Genomic DNA, 20,000 nt, shown 5'->3' with positions numbered 1-20,000 from the left:
GTGTGAAGAAGAGTAACTTCTGGATGGTACTTCTAGCCATTAGAGTACTGTTTGACTGGTGCCTCTGTGTGTAGGAAGAGCATTTCCTTATTTCAAAGTTCGGATTTTTGGTGATGGTGGCCATGACAGCAACAGCCATGACCAGTGATTTCTCCTGTGAGCTGGGATGGGATGGCTACAGATCTCTGCCTCCTGTCTGATGGCCTTTGGAGTCTTTATGAGCAGTGTTGTCTTAGGGGCTGGCCAACCCCTGTGGGGCTGGCATCCTTACTAGCAGGCTGCTGCCAAAAACCAGAGCAGGAGCTGGAGTTGGAGTTTTACAGGCCACATGCGCCAGCTTTCACCATTTCATGTCAGTATTTTCTCTTGAGTTCTAAAGCGGTGAATGGAGTATTGGCAGAAACAGGGTAAGAGTTTCGTGTGAAGCCTCATGTGGGTGGCCCCAAGTACCTGAAGGAGGATGAGGAAAACCAGGAAGGAGGGATGACTCCTTGCCCCGCAGGCCCTACCCCCTTGTAGCCCTTGACAGCTTGTCCAGTTCTGTTTTGTGGAAGACCTTCCATACGCTATTGATTAAATTCTCATTGGGGAAGCAAGCAGGAGCTTTTATCTGCATCTCTAACCAACATGGAATGGTATCTGGGCTGTATTGACCGGCTATGGGATATGCTGGCGGTCACAGTTGTCTTTTACGAAGAAGAGCACCGAGTGATGCTGGTTGTCATTCTCACTCTGCTGTGTGGCAGCGTAAATAGTCCCCTTTCTAACCAACCTGGTGGGAAAAGTCAATATCCCATCAGCAGAGGAGGTAAACACATCAGGAGCTATGTCCTCTCTCTTCCTCCCTGCTCTGTATTACCGCAGCTCTTTAAATGCGCTCTCCCCAGTCATCAGATGCATTTGTGTCATTCAGATGCACAGGGTTGCAGGCCTGCAGCTCTGGCCTGCCGGGAGGCAGCCTACACTGGTTGCGGCCTTTGTTGTATATTCCCAGACTCTTATAATTAGAACTTTCAAATTGTCTCTCTATAGTCAGTTAATGATGCGCCCCCTCCCTCCCCCGCCTGCTTTTTCTACCCTCTTTGGGCATTTAAATCCCCTACAAAACTTTTTGTTGTTGTTTTTGGAAAGGCACTGATGCAATTTAGAAAAGATTGTGGAGAACAAATGTGAATGTGTAGCTAAGGAACAAAAATCTTGAGACCGAGTTTTCGTTTTCCGGGGTTTTGTGGGCTTCAGTGGTGCTCTGTTGTTTCAGTGGGTTTTTGCTTTCAGTGATTGATGTGCTTTCTCTTCCATGTTTCCTCCCTGATCCTTTCCTATTCCAAGGTGCCCAGCAGCCTCCCTCCCCTGAGGCACCTTGGCACAGGCGTCTTCCGGGGCCTCACCTCCGGAACAGCTGATTTCTGGGGGCAGCCCATGTCTGTGTGGAGCAGGGGCACTGGGGAGAGGGCGTAGAAGGGTGCCTCTCCTCTGAGCATATACCAGAGGTCTAGTTACCTGAGGCTGCACAGCTACCGCCCTGATTACCTGCTGGCTGACCTTGGGCAAGTAACTTCATCTCACGGTTTCCTCAGCCATAAAATAAGGACTTAAAAAAGTCAGACTTGCCTATGAGCTTTGTCAGCAGCTTTGAACAAAGACATGTCATCTTAACCATGCTGGGCAGGATTCACTCCCCCAAAAGATCAGTCCTGATTATAGCAGCTCTACTGCTGCTATTAAAAAGAAAGAAATAACAGACTAAGAAAGAAAAGAAGTAAGAGACTGGGGAGGGAAAGACTCTTCCCAAGCTGCAGGTTCCCAGATACAGAGCTCTAGTAGCATGAGAAGGCCACAGAGGAATGGGTAGGAGAAGCAGGACACAGAAGTGGTGGATAGGAGTTCACATTATATGGACAAAAAAATCCTTTGCCAGTGAACAGGTGCTCGGTGGGCAGCTCCCCTCTCCCCTTTCAGCAAAGGAGGTTTTGTTTAGCAGCGGGACACAGAGGACCCAGCTGATCTGGGAAGTGTGGGCTTCCTTTGGGACAAGGTATTTGAAGCCACATACAGATTTTCCATTCAGTTGCAGACACAGGCTCAGGGTGGCCCAGCCCAGGCACCCAGTCAGCTGGACACTGGGGGTGGGCAGGCCGGCAGAGCTGCCATAGACTAATGAGTCTGGGCCAGCCATGGCATTGGACTGGCTGGGAGAAGACTGGAGGTAAAGCCATGGAATGGTGGACTAGGAGCTGTGAACAGCATCTGCACCCTCTTCTCCAGTACCTGAGGAATGCTAAGTGATCTTCCAAAAAGCTGCCTCTGAGACTTCTAATACTTTTGTTTTTATTTCACTTTAGAATTGATGAAGCAGTTTCTTACTCCCAAAGTTCGTCAGGACTACAAAAAGCTCAAGAACACAGCAGAGCAGTTCTTGTCCCGGAGTGGCTACTCTGAAGTGAACCTCGGCAAACTCTTCGCAGACTGTGCTATAAAGTCCTAAGGGGAACTAGGAGCAACCAGATGAGGAGGGCGAGTTGTCTGATGGGCACACACCTAGTTGTTTGTTGGCTTCCTGGGCACCTCTACAGGGACACACACCTGCCCCCCACCCCCGCTTGCTCAGTGTTCCTTGTTCCTGTGGCTGTGGACTGGAAGGGGGTGGGTTGTAGAAAAATAGATTCTAATAAGGACCAGAGAAAATGCAGATGTCTTCCTCTTATCATGTATTGCTCAGCTCTTCCCCAAGTACCAAACAGAAAGACAGGAATGTAGGTGACCCTAGCTTTGGCCCAGGGCTTTAGTAGAGATATTCTCAAAGGGGAGCAATAAAGCATTGCCCTTTCACAAAGCAGCTATACCAGGTCTGAATCTTAAAGCTTCCTCAGCCACTTGCTCTGGGAGCAGCTGTGCTTATCTGCTCTACAAGTAGCAATGGGGGATCGAAAAGCCTTGCACTCACTGGATGAAACAGGGTGAACTTGTTTGTTGAATTGCTCCAAAGTCCAGTATGTATTCTAAGCAGGTGTTTTACAGTCATGTTCCCCTTTCCCCCCCATAAATCCAGAGTTTCTGTAAAAGTTCGTATGACACAGAAGCACATTTCACATACTTTTATGTCTTAACATTTTGTTTAGATTGTGTAGGCCAGCGATGTAGTGCAGGGTACTTACTTAGCAATCATGACCTGCTACATTCAACCCAGAGGACTGCAAAACAAGGAGAGGTTGAGGAAAGAATCACTGCGCTGCATCCAGAAAAATGGTGCAGGGAATTGGCCCTGGTGCTTCTTGCGTCTCTTCTCATTTCTTCAGAATGGTGTCCTCTTTGCTTGCAGAAAATGTATGTCAACACGTCAGTCTTTCTTACATTAATGGTAAGATTATAGTGACAAAAGATATAATTCCCCTTATACAACTATGCATGTATTTTTAAAGTGTTTACCTGCTTTTATAAAGGAAGAAATATGTTGTACTTTTTACCTAATAATAAAGTTTTCTAATGGGCAAGAAGTTGTGGTGAGTTTTTAAGAGGTACGAAGATTTGACCAGCAGGGACAGCAAGGAGTATGACTGAAGGCCCCTTCCCGAATCTCACCCAGTGTCTCACCACCACTCAGATTGAAACTCAGCTCAAGAGATTTTTGTGTGCTTGTCCTGTTTTGAGAAGCATTCAGTAGAATTTCCATAGATGTGGGATCCTTTAGAGGATGGGCTGGGGCCAGGGCTGGGCTGTAGCTCAGTGGGAGAGGAGAGTAGCAGGTGTACTTAGCATGTGCAAGATCCCCCCTCCAGTACCACAAAAAGAAAAGAGAAAAATGAGATGTGTTTTCTGGTGTTCTTTGTGGAGTTGGACAACTGAAGAGCTCAACTAAGAGCCATCTTTTTGCAGACCAAAGCCCATGGTTACTGAGAGATAGACACCCCACATAGATTGGCCCCTCTGCAAGTAGTTATTTGTTAAACACATCTGGTTTTGCCTTCTCTTTTCTCTCCCTGCCTCTCTCCTTAGGCTCTTACCCTCCTTTTCCCTTTATACTAAATTGCGAAGTAGAAACCTTGGGTTTAGGTCCCTATCAGTTAATTGACACTAAAAGCTCTGCTGCCCAAACTAAAGTGGAAGCACTCCAGGTTGCTTTAGGAATTTAAGGGAATCATAAGACTATAGAAATTGCTCTTCACTGTATTATCTCTGGACCCCACATCCCTGCTTGGCTGTCTGAAGAGAAGGTATGTTTTCCTTGATTTCTGGGTGATAAGATTACCTTAAGTATAAATACAAATATCCTGAACTTGGTTATCAAGAAACTGGTGCTGGCCAAATAGCTCAGCAGATTAAAGCAGGCACAGGGGCCAGGGTTTTGGGACCTTGGCCTGCTGTGCTGGCCCTGTGCGGGGGCTCCATGAGACAGCAATTGAGACTGGGCGTGGTGGCCCACTCCTATAATCCCAGCTCTTGGGAGGCTGAAAACAGGAGGATCACTATGAGTCCAATCTAGTAGTGAGACCCTGAACACCCTGTAGACCCTTCCCTTAAAAAAAATTTAAGGGGCATGAGAGATAGCTCAGTAGAATAAGTGCTTGCCTGGCAAGCACAGGGTCCTGAGTTCAATCCCCAGTACCACAAAAAAAAAAAAAAAAAAGAAACTGATAAGCTCAGCTGGGTATGGTGGCACACACGTGGAGTCCCTCTACTCAGGGAGGCTGAGGCAGGAGGGTCCCCATGAGTTGAAACCTAGCCTGGAGTGCATAGCAAGGCCCTGTCCAGAATTTTATGAAAAGTTGAAACTGCAAGAATTCCAGGGCTGGAGATAATAGCACAGTGCCTACCTGGCAAGCACGAGGTCCTGAGTTCAATTTCTGGTACCTACAAAAAAAAAATCCAGTGAATCCCTGTTGGAAGAGTAAAATATCACCTACTCACTTTTCTCAGGGAAAAGTGTATTCTTGGTTTGCCTAGGTTGAAGCCACGCTGGCTGGGAGTGTGGAAATGCCCCCAGTTTCTTTTAAGGGGTGACCACCTCCTCGTAGGTCTCCGTAGGCTCTGTGGCACTGGTTTAAGCTCAAGTGCTAAAAGAGAAACAAGGGATCTAGACTCACCCTACAGAGTGTCACTGCCTGTCTAAAGGGGACAGCAGCGATTCCCAAAGGGACAGAGTAGCCAGGAACCCATATAGCTCATAAAGTTTCTCAGTTTCTAAACCTTGGCACCTGATTTTTTTAGGACAAAATTTTAACCACAGTGTGACCCAGACACCCAAACTAAACCTCCAGGCTAAAGCCAATTGGGAAATAGTACCTTTGAAACAACTTGCTCAGCTCTTAGCTCAAGCTTCTGAAAAAAGGCACCTTTTCTGTTTAGTTTAGCAAGTGGGGTCTTTTGACACACTTTCCTCTCAACATCGTATAAAGGTGGTTAGGGGAGGCCAAAAGTTGAAAATCCTTGCACTTACTAGGGAAGTGCTTTTTCCACTGAGCCATCTCCCCAGCCTCTGAAAATGCAATAGCTTATGCGCTGTAAGGCTTTAACTTGCCCAAAAAGTAGATGAAGTTAATCTCATCGCTGTTGCCCCGGATGTGGGTGTTCATTAAAGTGTGTAGAATGGAGTTCTCTCCAGAGATGGAATGAATTCACTGCCCCTCACACCAGCCTTGGGCATGAACATGCGCGAGTGCATATGCATGCGCGCGCGCGCACACACACACACACACACACACACACCTACCTTGAAACACTTTTACAAACATATTGTTTAAAATGAGTCTTGGCAGAAGAAGAACAGACAAGGAAACTCCCAAAACAGATTTCCCCATCTGTGTCAGGTTTTATGAACAACATCAGGCCCCAAACACTCTTAGGATCTTCAACTGCTCAATTTAGCGCTATCCCTTGCTCCCATCCCAAACTTTCTCTCCCTTTCTCTCCCTCACTTTTTCCCTCTTTCTCCCCATCATTCTCCCTTTCTCTCTCTCCCTCTCCGTTTCTCCCTCCCTCTCTCCTCACCTAAATATTTCTTAATTGAGCAGTTTGTGGTAGAGCTTCCTTATAGCAGTTTAATAGATTAACTCATCTGAGCCAGCCTCAAATTTCAGATTAAAATTCCTTCATCCCGAAGGCAGCATTATCAGGTTGTTGGAGGCTGTTTTCAAACCTTGGTTTTGAATAGCAGCGGCTCTGCATTAATTTAACCACTAAGCTAATAAGTAGGTTTCGTTTTGTTATGCTAAGCTTTATTGCTTTTCTTTTGATCAGAATGGTGTTGTTGAGCAAAGCAGCAGACAAGGCATTCTTTGATGAGGGAATTAGCGCTCCATTCTTCCTCTATTATTCATAGCGCAGTGGAATATGTAAGTACCTGAGGGTGTCAAAGGAGCGCAGGTTCTATTGCAAAGTGCTCGCCTTGTTTCTCTCAATAGCTGACTATGAGATGATAAACCGCTTAATACACTGTGCTAATTGGATGAGAGCAAAAAGAGATGGGAATTAAGGCGAGGCAAAAGGAGAAAGTGCAACCAGCCTTCAATTCACTCTTTCACCACTTTAACAGCACCAAAGGAGGCACAAGCTTTCTATAAGCAGACTAGAGGTTTTGTGCAGAGATAAAATGAACATGTTAGTGGATTCAAGTAATACACTAATTATTGCACAGTATAAATACCACTACTGGTTTTATAACAGGGAGGTAAACTTCTTTTGAGAGGGTTATAGGATTGCTTGGCAGTGGTGTAGAACCTAATAAGGGCCCAGAGTAATAACCCCCTGGATTAACAAAATTGCTGCTTGTAGAAGTATGATTCAGGCTTTTACGAAGATTTCCGGAGAATGAATAAAAATGACTGAATGACATTTCTTAATGTATAACTAGTAATCACTCCCTTTTCTTTAAAGGGGAAAAAAAGTCTACTTCAAACTGGACTGTCAATAATGTCCGGGGACAACAAGGTTTTTCCTTTGAAAAATGCTTTTCCCGGTCAGGTAGCAGGGTTTCTCTTCCCCACCCCACCCCCAGCCAGGCTGCCACTATCAGTTAAATGTGCAGTTGCTCTGGGGAACTTTGTGTTCCAAAATACCATTTTAGGCTCCATTTATGACCCCCTTCATTCAGACACGCTTGATTTTATGTATATACATGGTCATGTGCACATTTTTTAGCAAGCTGGGCTAGCCTACGTATCATTACCTCTAATGTCAGTCTCTTTTTATATTCTAGTGAGATCCTCGCACTCAAAACCATACTAAACAGAAAACCATGGATGCTTTGATTCCATATTGTAATGAAAGAGCAATAATAATAAATGTTTGTTCCAATTGGGAGAAGAGAACAAAAAGGGGACCAGGTGGCTGGTGGGGCCAATACCAGTAACTTTAGCTTGAGATTCTCCTAACCAGCCGCACTACCTAATTCATCATTTCATGGCCTTCTTCACCCCACATCCAAAACGTCTACTGTCCTCACTGCCCACAGTCTGGCCAGGGAAATTGGTGAAGGAAAAACACCTCTAATTATATTATACCAAAAGCTCCTCTTTTATCTTTTGGGCCTCCAACAGATCTGACTAACCTGTCAGAAAGTGTAGCAAATCAACTTCCCCTTTCCCCTTAACCTTCCCACAGAGGCCAGTACAGAGTTCCCAATCACCCTTCACCCCAAGATGCTGTGGGGTGGCCCTGGGAAAGCAGGTGTTGGGCCATTCTGCCCTGGGTGTGCTAGGAGACAGGCCTGTGGCAAACTGGGCTCTCCTGAACTCCCCAGGGCTCCACATGGCCTGCTCCATGGTGGAAGAGGTTTGCTTAAGGTTGGGGGGGGGGGGGTCAGCCGCTCCCAGCATTGTGACTGTGTTCCCAGATATTGGGGCCAAATTGGGTTGCCATTCATTAATAATGCTCACAATAAGATTAAATCATTCTGGAAAATCTCATAAAATCCCCCTAAGTACGCTCCAGTGGCTCTTTCCAATCCCCATCATTCAGCACTTGGGGAGGTTTGGAAGGAGAAGAAAATTGGTTTCTTTGCTTTTAATGCTGCTTTGAAAAGATACTCAGAGTTTGTCATGCGTGACATGTCACATGTTTAATGTGGACTTGCTGGAAGTCAGGGGGTCTTTAGCGTGCGATATTTATGGGGAATATTAAGTGCAGAATGAGGTCCCTCCAGCTGGGGAAAGTTGAAAGAATGGGAGGCCCAAAACCGGGCTTGTTTGTGGCATCAGAATGGCATAGGATTAAGAGTTTGTAAAACAAGGCGAGGGGTTCTCATTGGCCAGTAATAAATGTAATCCTTGGAGGTAATTTCACGCAATTTGCTTCTGCTCCATGGAAGGGTCAAATGAGAAAAAATGACTTAAAAAAGAGTTCATTAACAGGAAGAATGGTACTGTTTCTCCTATACTATCCAACAGGCAGCCTGAGGGAGTAGAAAGAAGCTCTACTAAACATAAAGCCAAAACCGTCAGAAAATTGATATTGCCCACCTAACTGAATAACTCTGTCCCCCTCTACCCATCACCTCTCTTGCGCTCCATGTTCTCCTCCCTAGCGCTCTGCCCACTCCAGGAAATCGGCTTTCGCTCGCTTGCTCGCTGGGGGACAGCCTGAGGAGTCTTGAGTGTTTGTGACTCTCGGCCCCCCGGAATACCCTAGAAAGTTCCCACCAGGCTCACTAAACGTGGAAAAGAAGCGTGGTGGGAGACGTAGTTGTGGGCTGCTTCCCATGCCCCAGGCTGGACCCCTGCGTGCGTGTGAGCCCCACCATGGTGAGTCCAGGGCCAGGCCAGGATGGCGGGGTCCCACCCAAGAACCAAAGTCCGAGAGAAGCAGCTGAGGCCCAACAAGCCCCCTGGGCGCACTCCCCAAGGTTTCCGCGGCCGGGAGGGGGGGATGGTCCAGACCACAGCTGCCAGGCGGGCTGGCCACCCCAACTCCCGCGGGGGCACAGAACCCGGAGAGCTGCTGACCTCTGCCCGACCCCGCGCCTTTCCCTTGGCCACGCACATTTGCGCCCCAGGCCCACAGGGGACACAGTCCCCCTCCTTCCAGGGCGCATGCGGAGCGCGGCGAGCCTGGGCCCGGAGACTTACCGCGCCCCCCGCGGCGACCGACTGGCCTGGCCCTCGGCGTGGCGGGGCGGCCGGCACCAGCTCCGCTAGCCGAGGGAGTCACCCGCGGCAGTCCCCCACCCCCGCCCCTCTCCCCAAAGGTCTGGCGCGCTAATTACTGCAAATTGAAACTAATTAAGCTTCTCTTCCCTTTCCCATCACCCTGGGAGCATTGGCGAGACCCAACCCCCACGGGCGGACTTCCACCCAGCGGTCACCGAAGGAGCGCAGGCAGGGTGGCGGCGGGGGTTGGGGGGCACTGTTCCCGCCGCGGGGAGGGGGTGCAACGAAGGGGCTAAAGACTGCAAATCTGTTTGGGTCTACTCGAGAAACCTGAGTTGTTTAGATTTTTTTTTTTTTAATGTATACATTTCTCCATGCTTGGGTAAGTGATGTAATGACATTTGTCGAGTTAAGATCTGCCACTTGGATACCCCTCGCTGCCTTTCCATCACTGTTTCCGCATGTTCTCTGTCTCTCTCTCTCTCTCTCTCTCTCTCTCTCTCCTCCTCCTCCTCCTCCTCCTCCTCCTCCTCCTCCTCGTCTTCCTCCGCCCTCCCTCCCTCCTTCCCTCCCACCCCTCCCTCCTTCTCCTCCTTCCCTCTTTCTCTTTCTCCCTCCTCCCTGTGTGTACCGCGGAGCCCGCCCACTCGGAAGCAGCGCTGAGACTTTCAGTTCTAGCCATTACCTGTCATCTCGGACTGCGCACTTCGTTGCTACGTGGTACTTTCCCCGAGCAGCTTCCTTAGCCTTCCCAGCTAAAACTCCCGATCGCTTCAAACGTCTGACTGCACCGTCAGCAACGCCTGCTATACACCCACTTACCCTGGAGTACATCCCACCTCCATGGCCCAGGACCCTCAGCTCCCACTGCAACAAGACTGGGACGAACTGAGGTGCGCATAGAAAGTACCGCTGTGGCGTCTTTAACCTTCATAGGAAACCTGGTCCCCGACCACGATCGGATTCCAACCAGGGGCCTCAGCCAGGAAAATGCCTGTGCGCTTCAACCCAGGTGTGGTTGCCTAGCCCACCCCTGGTCCCTATGGGGACCCCTTCTAAGTTCCCCTCAGCGCCTGCACAGAACATCCACACTTCCTATTGTTAAACATATAATTTTTTTTATTTTGAGCGTGACACTTCTCCACTAGATAGCAAGGAAAAGTGATAACAATTACACATTACACAAAAGTACTGTACCATTGCCTTTATCTCGAAGGTTTCAGAAGCCTCTACAGTTAATAAGTTAAATAAAGGGCTTGAGTACATAAATATTTGTCTAGGAACCCTACCGTATCTACAACACAGTAAGAATCTACAGGAGGACAAACTTTTACCATACCACGCTGAGTGCAATTGCGTTATAACATTTCAAATATACAAAGCTCTGTTCTTTTTTTTTAATAACAATGGTATGTACAGGATCAATAATCACAGTTTGGTGACTTCGACAGTCCATATTCTAGCAGAGTATTTCCCTTTGGTTTGATATAAAAACCTTGGTTGGTGTATGATAAAGAAGAGAACAAGAACAAGACGCCCCTTTCCTTTAAGTGCACTGTTAGCTATCTTACAGACTCGCATTCACTTCCCTGGCCCAGGCTTCACCCCGGGCCCGCGCTGGGGAGATCAAATTGGAGCGCCAAAATGCTATTTAAAAAAAAAAAAAGCAAATAACCAGGCGTCTTGGAGAGAAAACCTCCCCAGTGTTTTCAGCAAAGTAAGAATGGGAGAAAGTGGACGTTCGAGTTGGAGCGAGGTTGGCAGTGGAGGGGGCAGGGACAAGGACTGGGACAGGGACAGGGGCGGGGCGGGGCAGGTGGACAGCCAGCAGAGGAGGTGCCACGTCCATTAGCGCCGAGGGCTGCCTTGCCCGCGGCCAGGCTGCTGCGAAGGCGGCTGCGCTCTCTCAGTGCCGTCTCAGGAGTGTGCTGGTCCTCTGTTTCCATTTGGTCTTGAGTGGTGCTGAGGTGACCTTTCCGGCGCAAGGGCGGAGGGCATCCTTTAGCACACCTCCTTGCCGGTGCTGGTGCCGGGCAGGATGTTGAGCTGCGTGAGCTGCGCGGCGTGCTCCTTGGCCTTGAGCCTCAGCGCAGCTATGCTGGAGGCGCGTCTGTCTGCGGCTGCCGTGGCCGGGTCCGCCAGCGCGCCAGACGCCACCGCGCCCTCCACCGCCGGGGTGGGCTGTCTCAGGAGCGCGGCCGCGGTTGACGCGCTGGTCAAGGGGGCCATGGTGGAAAAGAGCCTGCAGGGAGAGCAAACAGCAGGGTCACGGCCTCGGGAGCGGATCAGAGCGCCGGAGCGGCCTCTCTCCGGGTGCAGAGGGGCGCTGGCCTCCGGCTGCAGCGAGCGGGACGTGGGCGGGTGGTGCCCGTGGGAGCCGGAGAGCGCTCGGAGCACTCCACCGGAGCCAAGACCCGAAAAGCAGAGAAACCGAGGAGGCCCCGCGGCCAAGAGCTCCGGGCCCGACAGCGCGGATCCAGTGATGTGGCCTGAGTGTGGGGTGAGAGCCAAGGCCGCATTCTCCAATTATACTGTTTGCCAAGAGACCGTGCGGATGAAAGAGAGAAAAAGGAGGGGTCGGGTAAAGATGGACCAAGACCTACAGGACCGGATGAACCCGCGGGCGCCTTCTCAGCTCTCCACTCTAGTCCCGGCCAAGCTGCCCTCGCTTGCTGGCCTTCCCGTTCACCGGCGCAGACCTGGACGCCCTCTGAGCAGGGCCAAACTGCCAGCGCCTGGCCAGTGCCTGTTGATTTGCACTCTACAGGCGCCAGTGACCCGCCGGCAGCCCCAAGTCGGGTGCAGCGACACTTTCCCCATCGCCCTGCAGCGCCTCTGCAACCTCTCGCCCCGGAGAGCTCCAGGCCCCTGACTCCAGCGCGCAGCTCAAGGCGTAGCTCAAACCTGGAACCGATGACAGGCCACCGCCTCCGGGCAGCGCCGGGATTACTCTGCGCCGCGCTACCACTCCTTCTGCGGAGCAGCTCCCATCTGCAGCTTGGGCCCGGCAGCTCTTGGCTTCCAGCCTCACTACCTCCCAGAGCCCGCCAGCCTTTCCCGGCCACCTCCCCCTGGGTTCCAGCTCCAGGGCCCCCACGGGGCCAATTCCGGACTTCACAATTAGAAATGAACCCACCTGGGTTCGCTAAGCACGCCGCGCTCCTCCTCCCAACCCACTGTCACGCTCGCTGCCTGCCGCCCCCCACCGTCACTCCCTCTTCCACACTCTGAATCGCGCAGTTTGGTACTCCAGTCGCACTGATGCCCCTGGTGTTCCCAGTCATTTGTTGTCAGAGGAAAAAAGTGGGGAGAAAGACACTGAAGATATAAGGTGTGGTTTTTTTTTTTTTTTTTTTTTTTTTGTTTTTTTTTAATCAAAGGGGCGTTTTGGAGTTTTTTTTTTTTCTGCTAAGGCTTTTTTTTTTTTTCTCCAAAGGAGCTTATTTTTTTAGGATGAAATAATAACGTGAGCCAGAGGAGGCTTCCTAACAGGCCTTGATTCCAGTAGGGAAACTGAGTCACTAATACACTTCAGAGCACTCAATATTTAGCTTGTTGGTTTGTTACATGAAACTAATTTTACTTTGTTTAGTTTTAATTTCCTCTAAGATGATTTTTAAGTGGTTGCACAGTTGGATGAATCTATTATGTCTTTGTTCTCCCAAAGAGAGATCATTGAAGCTGTGTTCAGTTTTATTTTCACTGTACTTCCCAACTTAATACAACCCTCCTTTGTTTCTTTGTCTGTGTGATTATACAATTTTTAAATTTCATCATTTGCTGCGTTTGGAAAGAAAGGGAGTTATGTATGATGAATTGTTGCTTCTATTTCGTTGTCTTCAGCACTGTGGGAGTCTGGGGTTGCGCATGTGTGGAAACAGGTCACTGGAGTGACAAGGAAGCTAGAGTGTGCCCTAAGAGGGTCCCCCTGACTCCAGGACTCCAGAGGGCACCAGGAATGTGTTCCTTGGGCTGCCAGGCTTTGGGCTCTTGTAGACTTTCCCAAGGCTTTGAAAACTCATCCATGCGCTGGAGCCCACACCTGTGCATATTTATATTTGCATTCACACCACCCTGTACCACTTATGACTGAGGCTGTTCTTTGGTTTCCAAAGTACTTTTACAGCTTTCGCCAAACAGTTGTCGCCAGTGCTGTTACTCCTAACTGGCCTTCCTTTCCTGCTCAATTCCAAGTCACTTCCTACAAGGCCCGCTTTTTCTTTCCAAGTTAAAATTAGAGAGTATTTTCTTTGGCTAAAATCTCTTGAGGCTGGGACAAAGTAAAAAAGTGTGGAACCCTGTTTGTCTCTTGCGTTTTCCCTGCATCTGGCCTCCTCAGTGTGTGTGTGTGTGTGTGTGTGTGCGCGCGCGCGCGCGCGCGCGTGCGCGCGACAGACAGACAGACAGACAGACTGACAGACAGACAGAGCCTCCCAAGGCTGCAGGTTACCTGCCAAATGCTGGGCTGATGAAGGCCGGGTGCCGGAACACAGCGGCTCCGAGGAAAGTGCTCAGGCCCAGCGGGGCCCCGCTGGGCGGCAGGCTAGCCGACCCCGGAGGCGGAGGTAGACTCGGGAAGGCGGCAGCGGCGGCGGCGGCGGCGGCCGTCCAGGCTGAGTCCAGCGCCGGGTGGTGCGGGGGGAAGGGGCTGGCGTCCAGGTAGGGGCTGAGCGGGTGAGTGGCCGAGAGCGGTCCGGGAAAGGGCAGCCCCGGGGGGTGGGTCTGCGCGCCAGCTTTCTCTCGCTTGCGCCACTTGGCCCGGCGGTTTTGGAACCAGACCTACAAGGCGGAGAGAGCCGGGTCGGCTGGGCTCTCGCTCCGGGCAAGCAGCAGCCCCTTCCCGCGGCGCCCCAGGCCCACCCCGCCCTCCCCTCCAAGGCAGCGACCCGAGCCCACATCGCCCCTCTTTGGCCTAGGGTTGCTCTCCTACACATCTGGGGCCAAAATAAGTAGCGAAAAGGAGCCCAAACTTAAAGGCAGGGGGAAACAAAAGGCAAGCAAACTCTTTTCAGTGGGTTTCAACTAGTACAGCCTTTCAAGTTCAGGGAAGGTGGTTTGCTATGTTTAGATGTGAGGGACACCGAGTTTTAAATGTCTGCACTGCCCCTTCCTTGCTGTACAAGTTTGGCAAGCCACTTCAACCCCTCTAATCCTCAGTTTTCTAATCTGTAAAGTGGGAATAGTAAAGGTTTTCTGCTGTGAGGAATGAGTAAAATAAGAGAAATGAAAGCACACATTCAGTGGTGACTCTGGAAGGGGCAGCCACCAAGAGATGAATGATCCATTTTGCTGCATATTAATTATGTTCACCTATCTCAGGTTCACTCAAGCATGGGCAAAAGCCCTGCTCTGCCCTGAAATGGAAAGCAAAAGATTCATTTATTTTCTGCAGGAATATTTATTGAACACCTAAGTGCACTGTGGACAGCAGCGCTTACAGTAATTAGCCAACAGGTACCCCTTTTAGGGGCGAGTTGTCCATGAAATGAAATGGGGGGGGTGCAGGCTGCTCCCTGCAAGGGCTCTATGTGAAGGCCCGGTTCTGTACATAATGAAATCCACAGAAGAATAATGCAGCAACACCTGTGTACACAGAGTACCAGGATACCAGAAGCCTTTTCCCCATCTTCATAGCTAATAGTCCTTTATTTCCTTTTCGGGATGTGGCTTTAATAGGTTATTTAAATGTGATAGTTTTAGGCTTGGGGGAGGCTTTCAGCCCAAGGTATTTTCCTAATTGTTAATATGAAGCAGTTTTTAATAGAGACCTTTGAAACATGGCAGCTACCATCATCTAAAAATAAACCCAGGAGCATGAAATTATTTTTATGTGCCCCGCTCATCACACCCACAGCTGAGAAGATATGCTCCTTCTATCCTGAAGGCATTAATATTTTTAGGACTTGGTTTATGACTGCACATGAATCTAAAAATTAAGAATGAACTCCAGGGCTATACAGGAATTATATTAAAATATAACCTGCATTATGTCAGAGGAATGTGTTAAAAATTTAAAGATGTTTATATGTTTCAAATAGCCACAGGAGAGGGGTCCTTGCTAGCACTAGCAGCTCAGCTTGCTTTGACTTCTAGATAGCCAGTCAGGGCAAGAAAACCAAGGCTCTGAATCAGTTGATTACTTGAAATTCTGTGGAAAGGGGGCACATCCATGACATTCCATGGCGTTCAGATAGTCTAGTTGTGAACTGCAGAAATGCCCCCAGGGTGGAGACTTGGAGGCCTGATAAAGTTAGGCTGTCGATGGGACCAGGCTGGGTGGGCAGCTTTTGTGCATCCAAATCTGTCTAGACGAGAATATCTGCCACTCCTCAATCACACTGAAAGGAGTGAAGGCGGGGAACTGGGAGCAGTGGAGGCAGAATGCCCTTAAAGAACGTGGAAGCCTTTTTACAGACGATGTCTCTCTGGCTCAACTGCAATCATCAAGATGTCCCCGTGCAATTCCTCATTATTGAATTAATACCTCTGAGGCCCCCCAAAGGTAAACGAAAGGACTCTAATAATTCATATTCACTTAATTACATCTTCTCTAGTGAATAGGGGGAGAGAAGGGGAGGGGGCGCTCTCTTTCTTTTAAAAGTTATTTAACTTTCCCACGACTTGTTCCCCTGAGCTGAAAATGTGGAGTTGCTGTCACATCTCTGTTTGACAATGGAGAAATGTGTCAACAGAAAGGAGGGGACAGGCCTCATCATTAGCCCTCTAATGCAAGAAGCTGTTGTGTATTAAATGAGCCATATGGAATTTATTGTGCTTTATCAGCGCTTGATTTTGACTGTAAAGTGATTCACTCAGCTCCGAACCCAGGGACATCTGTTTTCTGTTGGCCATCGGGGCTGCCCAGTGTTGATTGTCTCTTTGGTTATGAGGCCTGGGTTTGGAAATGCACTCTGGTATGGGGCTGCAAACACCTTTAATAGCATTGCACTCACTCCCTATTAGATCAATGTGGGCTCATTGCTATAAAAAATGGGAAATCAAATAGCATTAGCCAGCTCCTTGCGCGGGGCGGAGGGGAAATCAAACAGCATTTTGCCTTCAAATGGCCCTGTTTGTTCTAGCTCTAAGTGGGCTTTTATGAAGCCCGATTGGAGACTTAATCGCAGCCAAATACCTGCTTGGAGCTGAGCGGATTTGTCTAACAACCAAATCCAAGCTCCATCCCATTATTTCAATCAGAAGTCGTCTATAGATTGTTTTCTATAGGGGCTTTGGGACTGGAGGCTCCTGAACTGCACTCTCTGGGCCCCTAAGCCCCCCCCCTCCCCCCCCTTCTCATCCTGGACTCCCTCCTCAGGCTCCCAAATCCAGACACTTTGCCTTGCCACCTCCTAAATCTTAATTTTTAAGTATCTTTGTGTGTGAGAGAGTGCTTGGAACTATTCTTTGGATTCTGCTTCTCTTCTTATGGTGGCCCTCCGCCGCTGCCCCAGAACCCTCTGCCCCATCTCTCTCCCCCACTGGCCTCTGGCCCTGCTCCTCCCTTCTTCTTTCTCTGTGTGCAGCTCACCTGGACTCGGGCCTCAGTCAAGTCCAGCCTCATGGCCAGTTCTTCCCTACAAGAAAGCATCACACAAACAAGAGGTCACTTGGGGCCCCAGAAACTCCCTTCATGGCAGTTGTCCTCTAGGCCCTTGGTTGCCTGTCTCCACCCCTAAGTGCCAGGGCATCACAACCCTTCCCTATCAGACTGCCTACCTTCTGACTGAAAACATAGAAACACAACACGTTGCCAGATATAGAATATTATGTATTATAACACACAAGGTGGCTTCTGGGTATATAATTCTACAATCCTGGCCACACACATTGTCTCTCCCTCCCTTAGGTCAGAGCTAAACAGGAAACAGTGGCACACAGGTGCGCACAGTTCATCCATCCTGTTATGTCATAGTACTAAAGGGGACCAGAGCTCTGCTCTCAAATCAAGCACTTTTTTTACCCTCTTGGTTTCCTTCTGCTTTCTTCTTTTTAAAAATTTCTCTCCTCTCCTCTCTTTCTCCCTCCCCCAACTCTGCATTTTTCTCCATTTCTCTCTCCCCACCACCCTCCCTCACTCACTCCTTAGGTCACACTCCCCATTACCCTCTGGAGACACGTTAAGCTTGTTAAGAGTTCAGTGGGGTAATTTTTCGATTAAACAAAATTCTGTGCACCTCCTGACTCCAGTGCCCACTACAAACCCTGCCCATCTCAGGGGAAGTCAATTTAGCTGAAACTCTACCCCGTCATTGCAGTTATTACTGCGACAATTAAGGCAAATAGAAAACCATTAAGATGCTGTAGAACGGCTTACAACCTGTTTACAAAAATATGAGCGCGCCGAGAATAATTGGCTCTCTGCTCGCTAATATGACAGAGCAGGGCTACCCGAGCTTGGGGCCGGGGTCTGAGCTGCCAGCATGCCCCCGTGCACACCTAAAATCTCGGCACTTGGAGAAGATCAGTTCACCAAGCACTTTCCATTGCCAACCACCTACCCCCTACACACCCTCGGTGAGCACCAGCAGATCTAAAATTGCACTCCTTGGCTCTCCACCCCCAACTCTACCCCCACGCCCACCTCCGGCCGCAGCCTAATGGCTCAGACACCTAGGCTGGCAAAGGGTGGGGGTGGGGCGGTGGAGAGCAGTAGCCCCTCCTCGCGTTGCGCACTTTGGTCCCCCCTCCCAAGCTAAAAAAAAGGGCGGGCCTGGTTTCCAATTGACACCCGCTCACTTTCTTTTTTGACATACACGTGTATGATAAACGCAAAAGCTGCTTGTCCAGTTAGCTATATGCTATCACACACTGATTTTAACATTTATTTCATTAAATAAAGGGACTGAGGGACACGGGAAGAACCAAGTTTAAACCAAGGGGTAACTAATCAGCCCCATTAAATCCACTCTTTTCTTGCTTTTGGTAAGGCCAGAGTTTGGCAATGGCTAAACCAACTGCATTTTGGAGTTATGTCAGGCCTGCTGAGTCCTAAACAGCGATTTTCCTTCTGGTTCAAAGGGACAGAACAGCTTTCCCTCTCTAAAAGGCACATTGAAAAGCTGCACACTTGTGCAGCGAAGGAGCTGCCTGCACTTGACAAGCCCCGCACCAGGCAGACTCCGGTTCCTTCTCCTCCTCCTCCTCCTCCTCCTACTCTTCCTCCTCCTCCTCCTCTTCCTCCTCCTCCTCCTCCTCCTGGTGGTGGTGGTGTATGTGTGTGGGTGCCCTAACCCTGGCTCTTGCCTTGGAGTCCAGACTTTGGCCATATGCTGGAGATAAATGTCTAGCCTGCCAGTGGTCCAGGTCACTGGAGAAGCGGGAATCCAGAGGTCCCGTAACTTCACCAGCACATCTTCCCCAGAAAAACTCGACTGAGAGAGAAGTGGAGTGTGACCATGCTGAACAGTCTTGAGCACTCATCCAAAGAGAAAATTCCTCCCCAACTGTTAGTCTACTGTCTGTCAGGCTTCCAGCAATTATTTGCCACCCGGTAAACCCGTTTACAGTAAACACACACTGGGTTGAAAGTGTGTTGGGGATGGGAATAAGGGGATGGCAGAGGGCAAAATGCTGGCTGGTACCTCTCAGGTGTACAGACACCAAACACTGCCCAGTTCCGACTTCCTTCGGTTATTTCAGGAGCCTTCAAATGACAGAACTCAGATCCTTTTAAAGGCCGTCTGCACGGGCTCCAGCTTCGCTGTGAACAGCGTAACTGATAGCCTCCAGACTCCTGGGGCACCAGGCAGGGGTGGTGAGCACACAGTACAGTGGCCAAAAATAGTCCCTGAACTGCTCTGGCTGTGCCACCTCTCCCAGGCTTCCTATGCTTTTCCCGCGGCCTGGGCCTAAGCTCCTGGGACAGTGTGTGTGTGTTTCTATGTGTGTGTGTGTGTGTGTGTACACGAGCGCGTGCGCGCCCCTCCCCATGGCACCTTCAGGTGATCCTTGGAGAGGCTGCTTCTTTTCTTCTCTCTAACTAAAACGTGTAATTTGCAAACATTCATCTAAACTTGGAAAGTAAGGAAACTATAGAAACCTAAACTTAAATCCAAAGTGGGAGGAGGAGTGGGGTCATTTTCGAAGAGCAAAGGTGCAAGTTCCGGAAAGTGAGCCTCCCCAGAGTCCAGGAGGAAAGTGCCCCGAGTTTGGGAGCCCTGCCTGTCCTGCAACCCAAGCGCACCCCCCTCCACTGCCACCGCGCCCGCCACGCCGGTACCTGGTGAAGACGTCTGGGTAGTGCGTCTTCTGGAAGGCCCGCTCCAGTTCCTCCAGCTGGTAGCTGGTGAACGTGGTGCGGTAGCGCCGCTGTTTGCGCTTCAGCAGCCCCTCCTCTGAATCGCTGCCCGCAGACAGGCACACGCTGTCCTCGCCGTCCTTGCCCTCAGTGTCCTCCGGGTGCAGCAGCAGCTCTTCCTTGGGCGAAAGCTCCCCGCCCTCCGTGGCCACCGCGGCGGCGGCGGCGGCCGCGGCCACCGTGCCAGTGGCAGCCACCGCACAGCGCCTGGGCTCCTTGAGCAGTGCGCGGGCGTCGTCCTCCAGCAGCTCCTCCTCTTCATCCTCCAGCAGCTCCTCTTCTTCGTCCTCGTCCTCCTCGTCCTCCAGCAGCTCCTCCTCGTCGTCCTCCGCGCCCGCGCCGCCGCTCGCCGCCGGGGCACTGCCCGGGCCGCCGGCCGCGCCGAGGCGCTCGTCTGGGTGCGCAACACCCCCCGGGCCGCTCAGCTCGTCCAGCGCGGGCGGCGGCGGCACGAAGGGCGCCCCGTTCTCGCGGTACGACTTGCTGCGGCTGATGCTCACCTGCGGCGCCTGGCTGATCTTCAGCGTGTCCCAGGCGGCAGCGGCCGCGGCAGCTGCTGCCACAGCGGCCCCCGCGCCGTCTGGCCGCTCCCCGGGCCGCGCGGCTGGTGGCGGCGGTGG

At 50.5% G+C, this 20,000-nt stretch overlaps 2 protein-coding genes across 4 annotated transcripts in view; one reads left to right on the top strand and one right to left on the bottom strand.

The window, feature by feature from the left end:
• The window catches only part of Pola1 (DNA polymerase alpha 1, catalytic subunit), a 345,612-nt gene extending 343,090 nt beyond the window's left edge, over positions 1–2,522 (top strand). For both annotated transcript variants that reach the window (XM_023715420.1, XM_023715421.1), the window contains exon 37: positions 2,343–2,522. In XM_023715420.1, coding sequence (XP_023571188.1) covers positions 2,343–2,485 — 143 coding nt within the window. In that variant the 3' untranslated portion in view covers positions 2,486–2,522. The remainder of the gene's footprint in view (positions 1–2,342) is intronic.
• An 8,361-nt stretch (positions 2,523–10,883) lies between these two features.
• Arx (aristaless related homeobox) overlaps positions 10,884–20,000 on the bottom strand; it is an 11,120-nt gene continuing 2,003 nt past the window's right edge. For both annotated transcript variants that reach the window (XM_012514787.2, XM_004631368.2), the window contains exons 3-6: positions 19,303–20,000; positions 16,612–16,657; positions 13,531–13,859; positions 10,884–11,322 (exon numbers count right to left, since the gene is read on the bottom strand). The exon at positions 19,303–20,000 is cut by the window's right edge. In XM_012514787.2, the coding sequence (XP_012370241.1) occupies positions 11,082–11,322; positions 13,531–13,859; positions 16,612–16,657; positions 19,303–20,000 (1,314 nt within the window). In that variant the 3' untranslated portion in view covers positions 10,884–11,081. The remainder of the gene's footprint in view (positions 11,323–13,530; positions 13,860–16,611; positions 16,658–19,302) is intronic.

Source organism: Octodon degus, unplaced genomic scaffold (assembly GCF_000260255.1).
Source record: "Octodon degus isolate 3935 unplaced genomic scaffold, OctDeg1.0 scaffold00041, whole genome shotgun sequence".
Taxonomy (NCBI): domain Eukaryota; kingdom Metazoa; phylum Chordata; class Mammalia; order Rodentia; family Octodontidae; genus Octodon; species Octodon degus.
The sequence above is the reverse complement of the archived record's forward strand: the minus strand, read 5'-3'. Positions and strand labels throughout refer to the sequence as shown.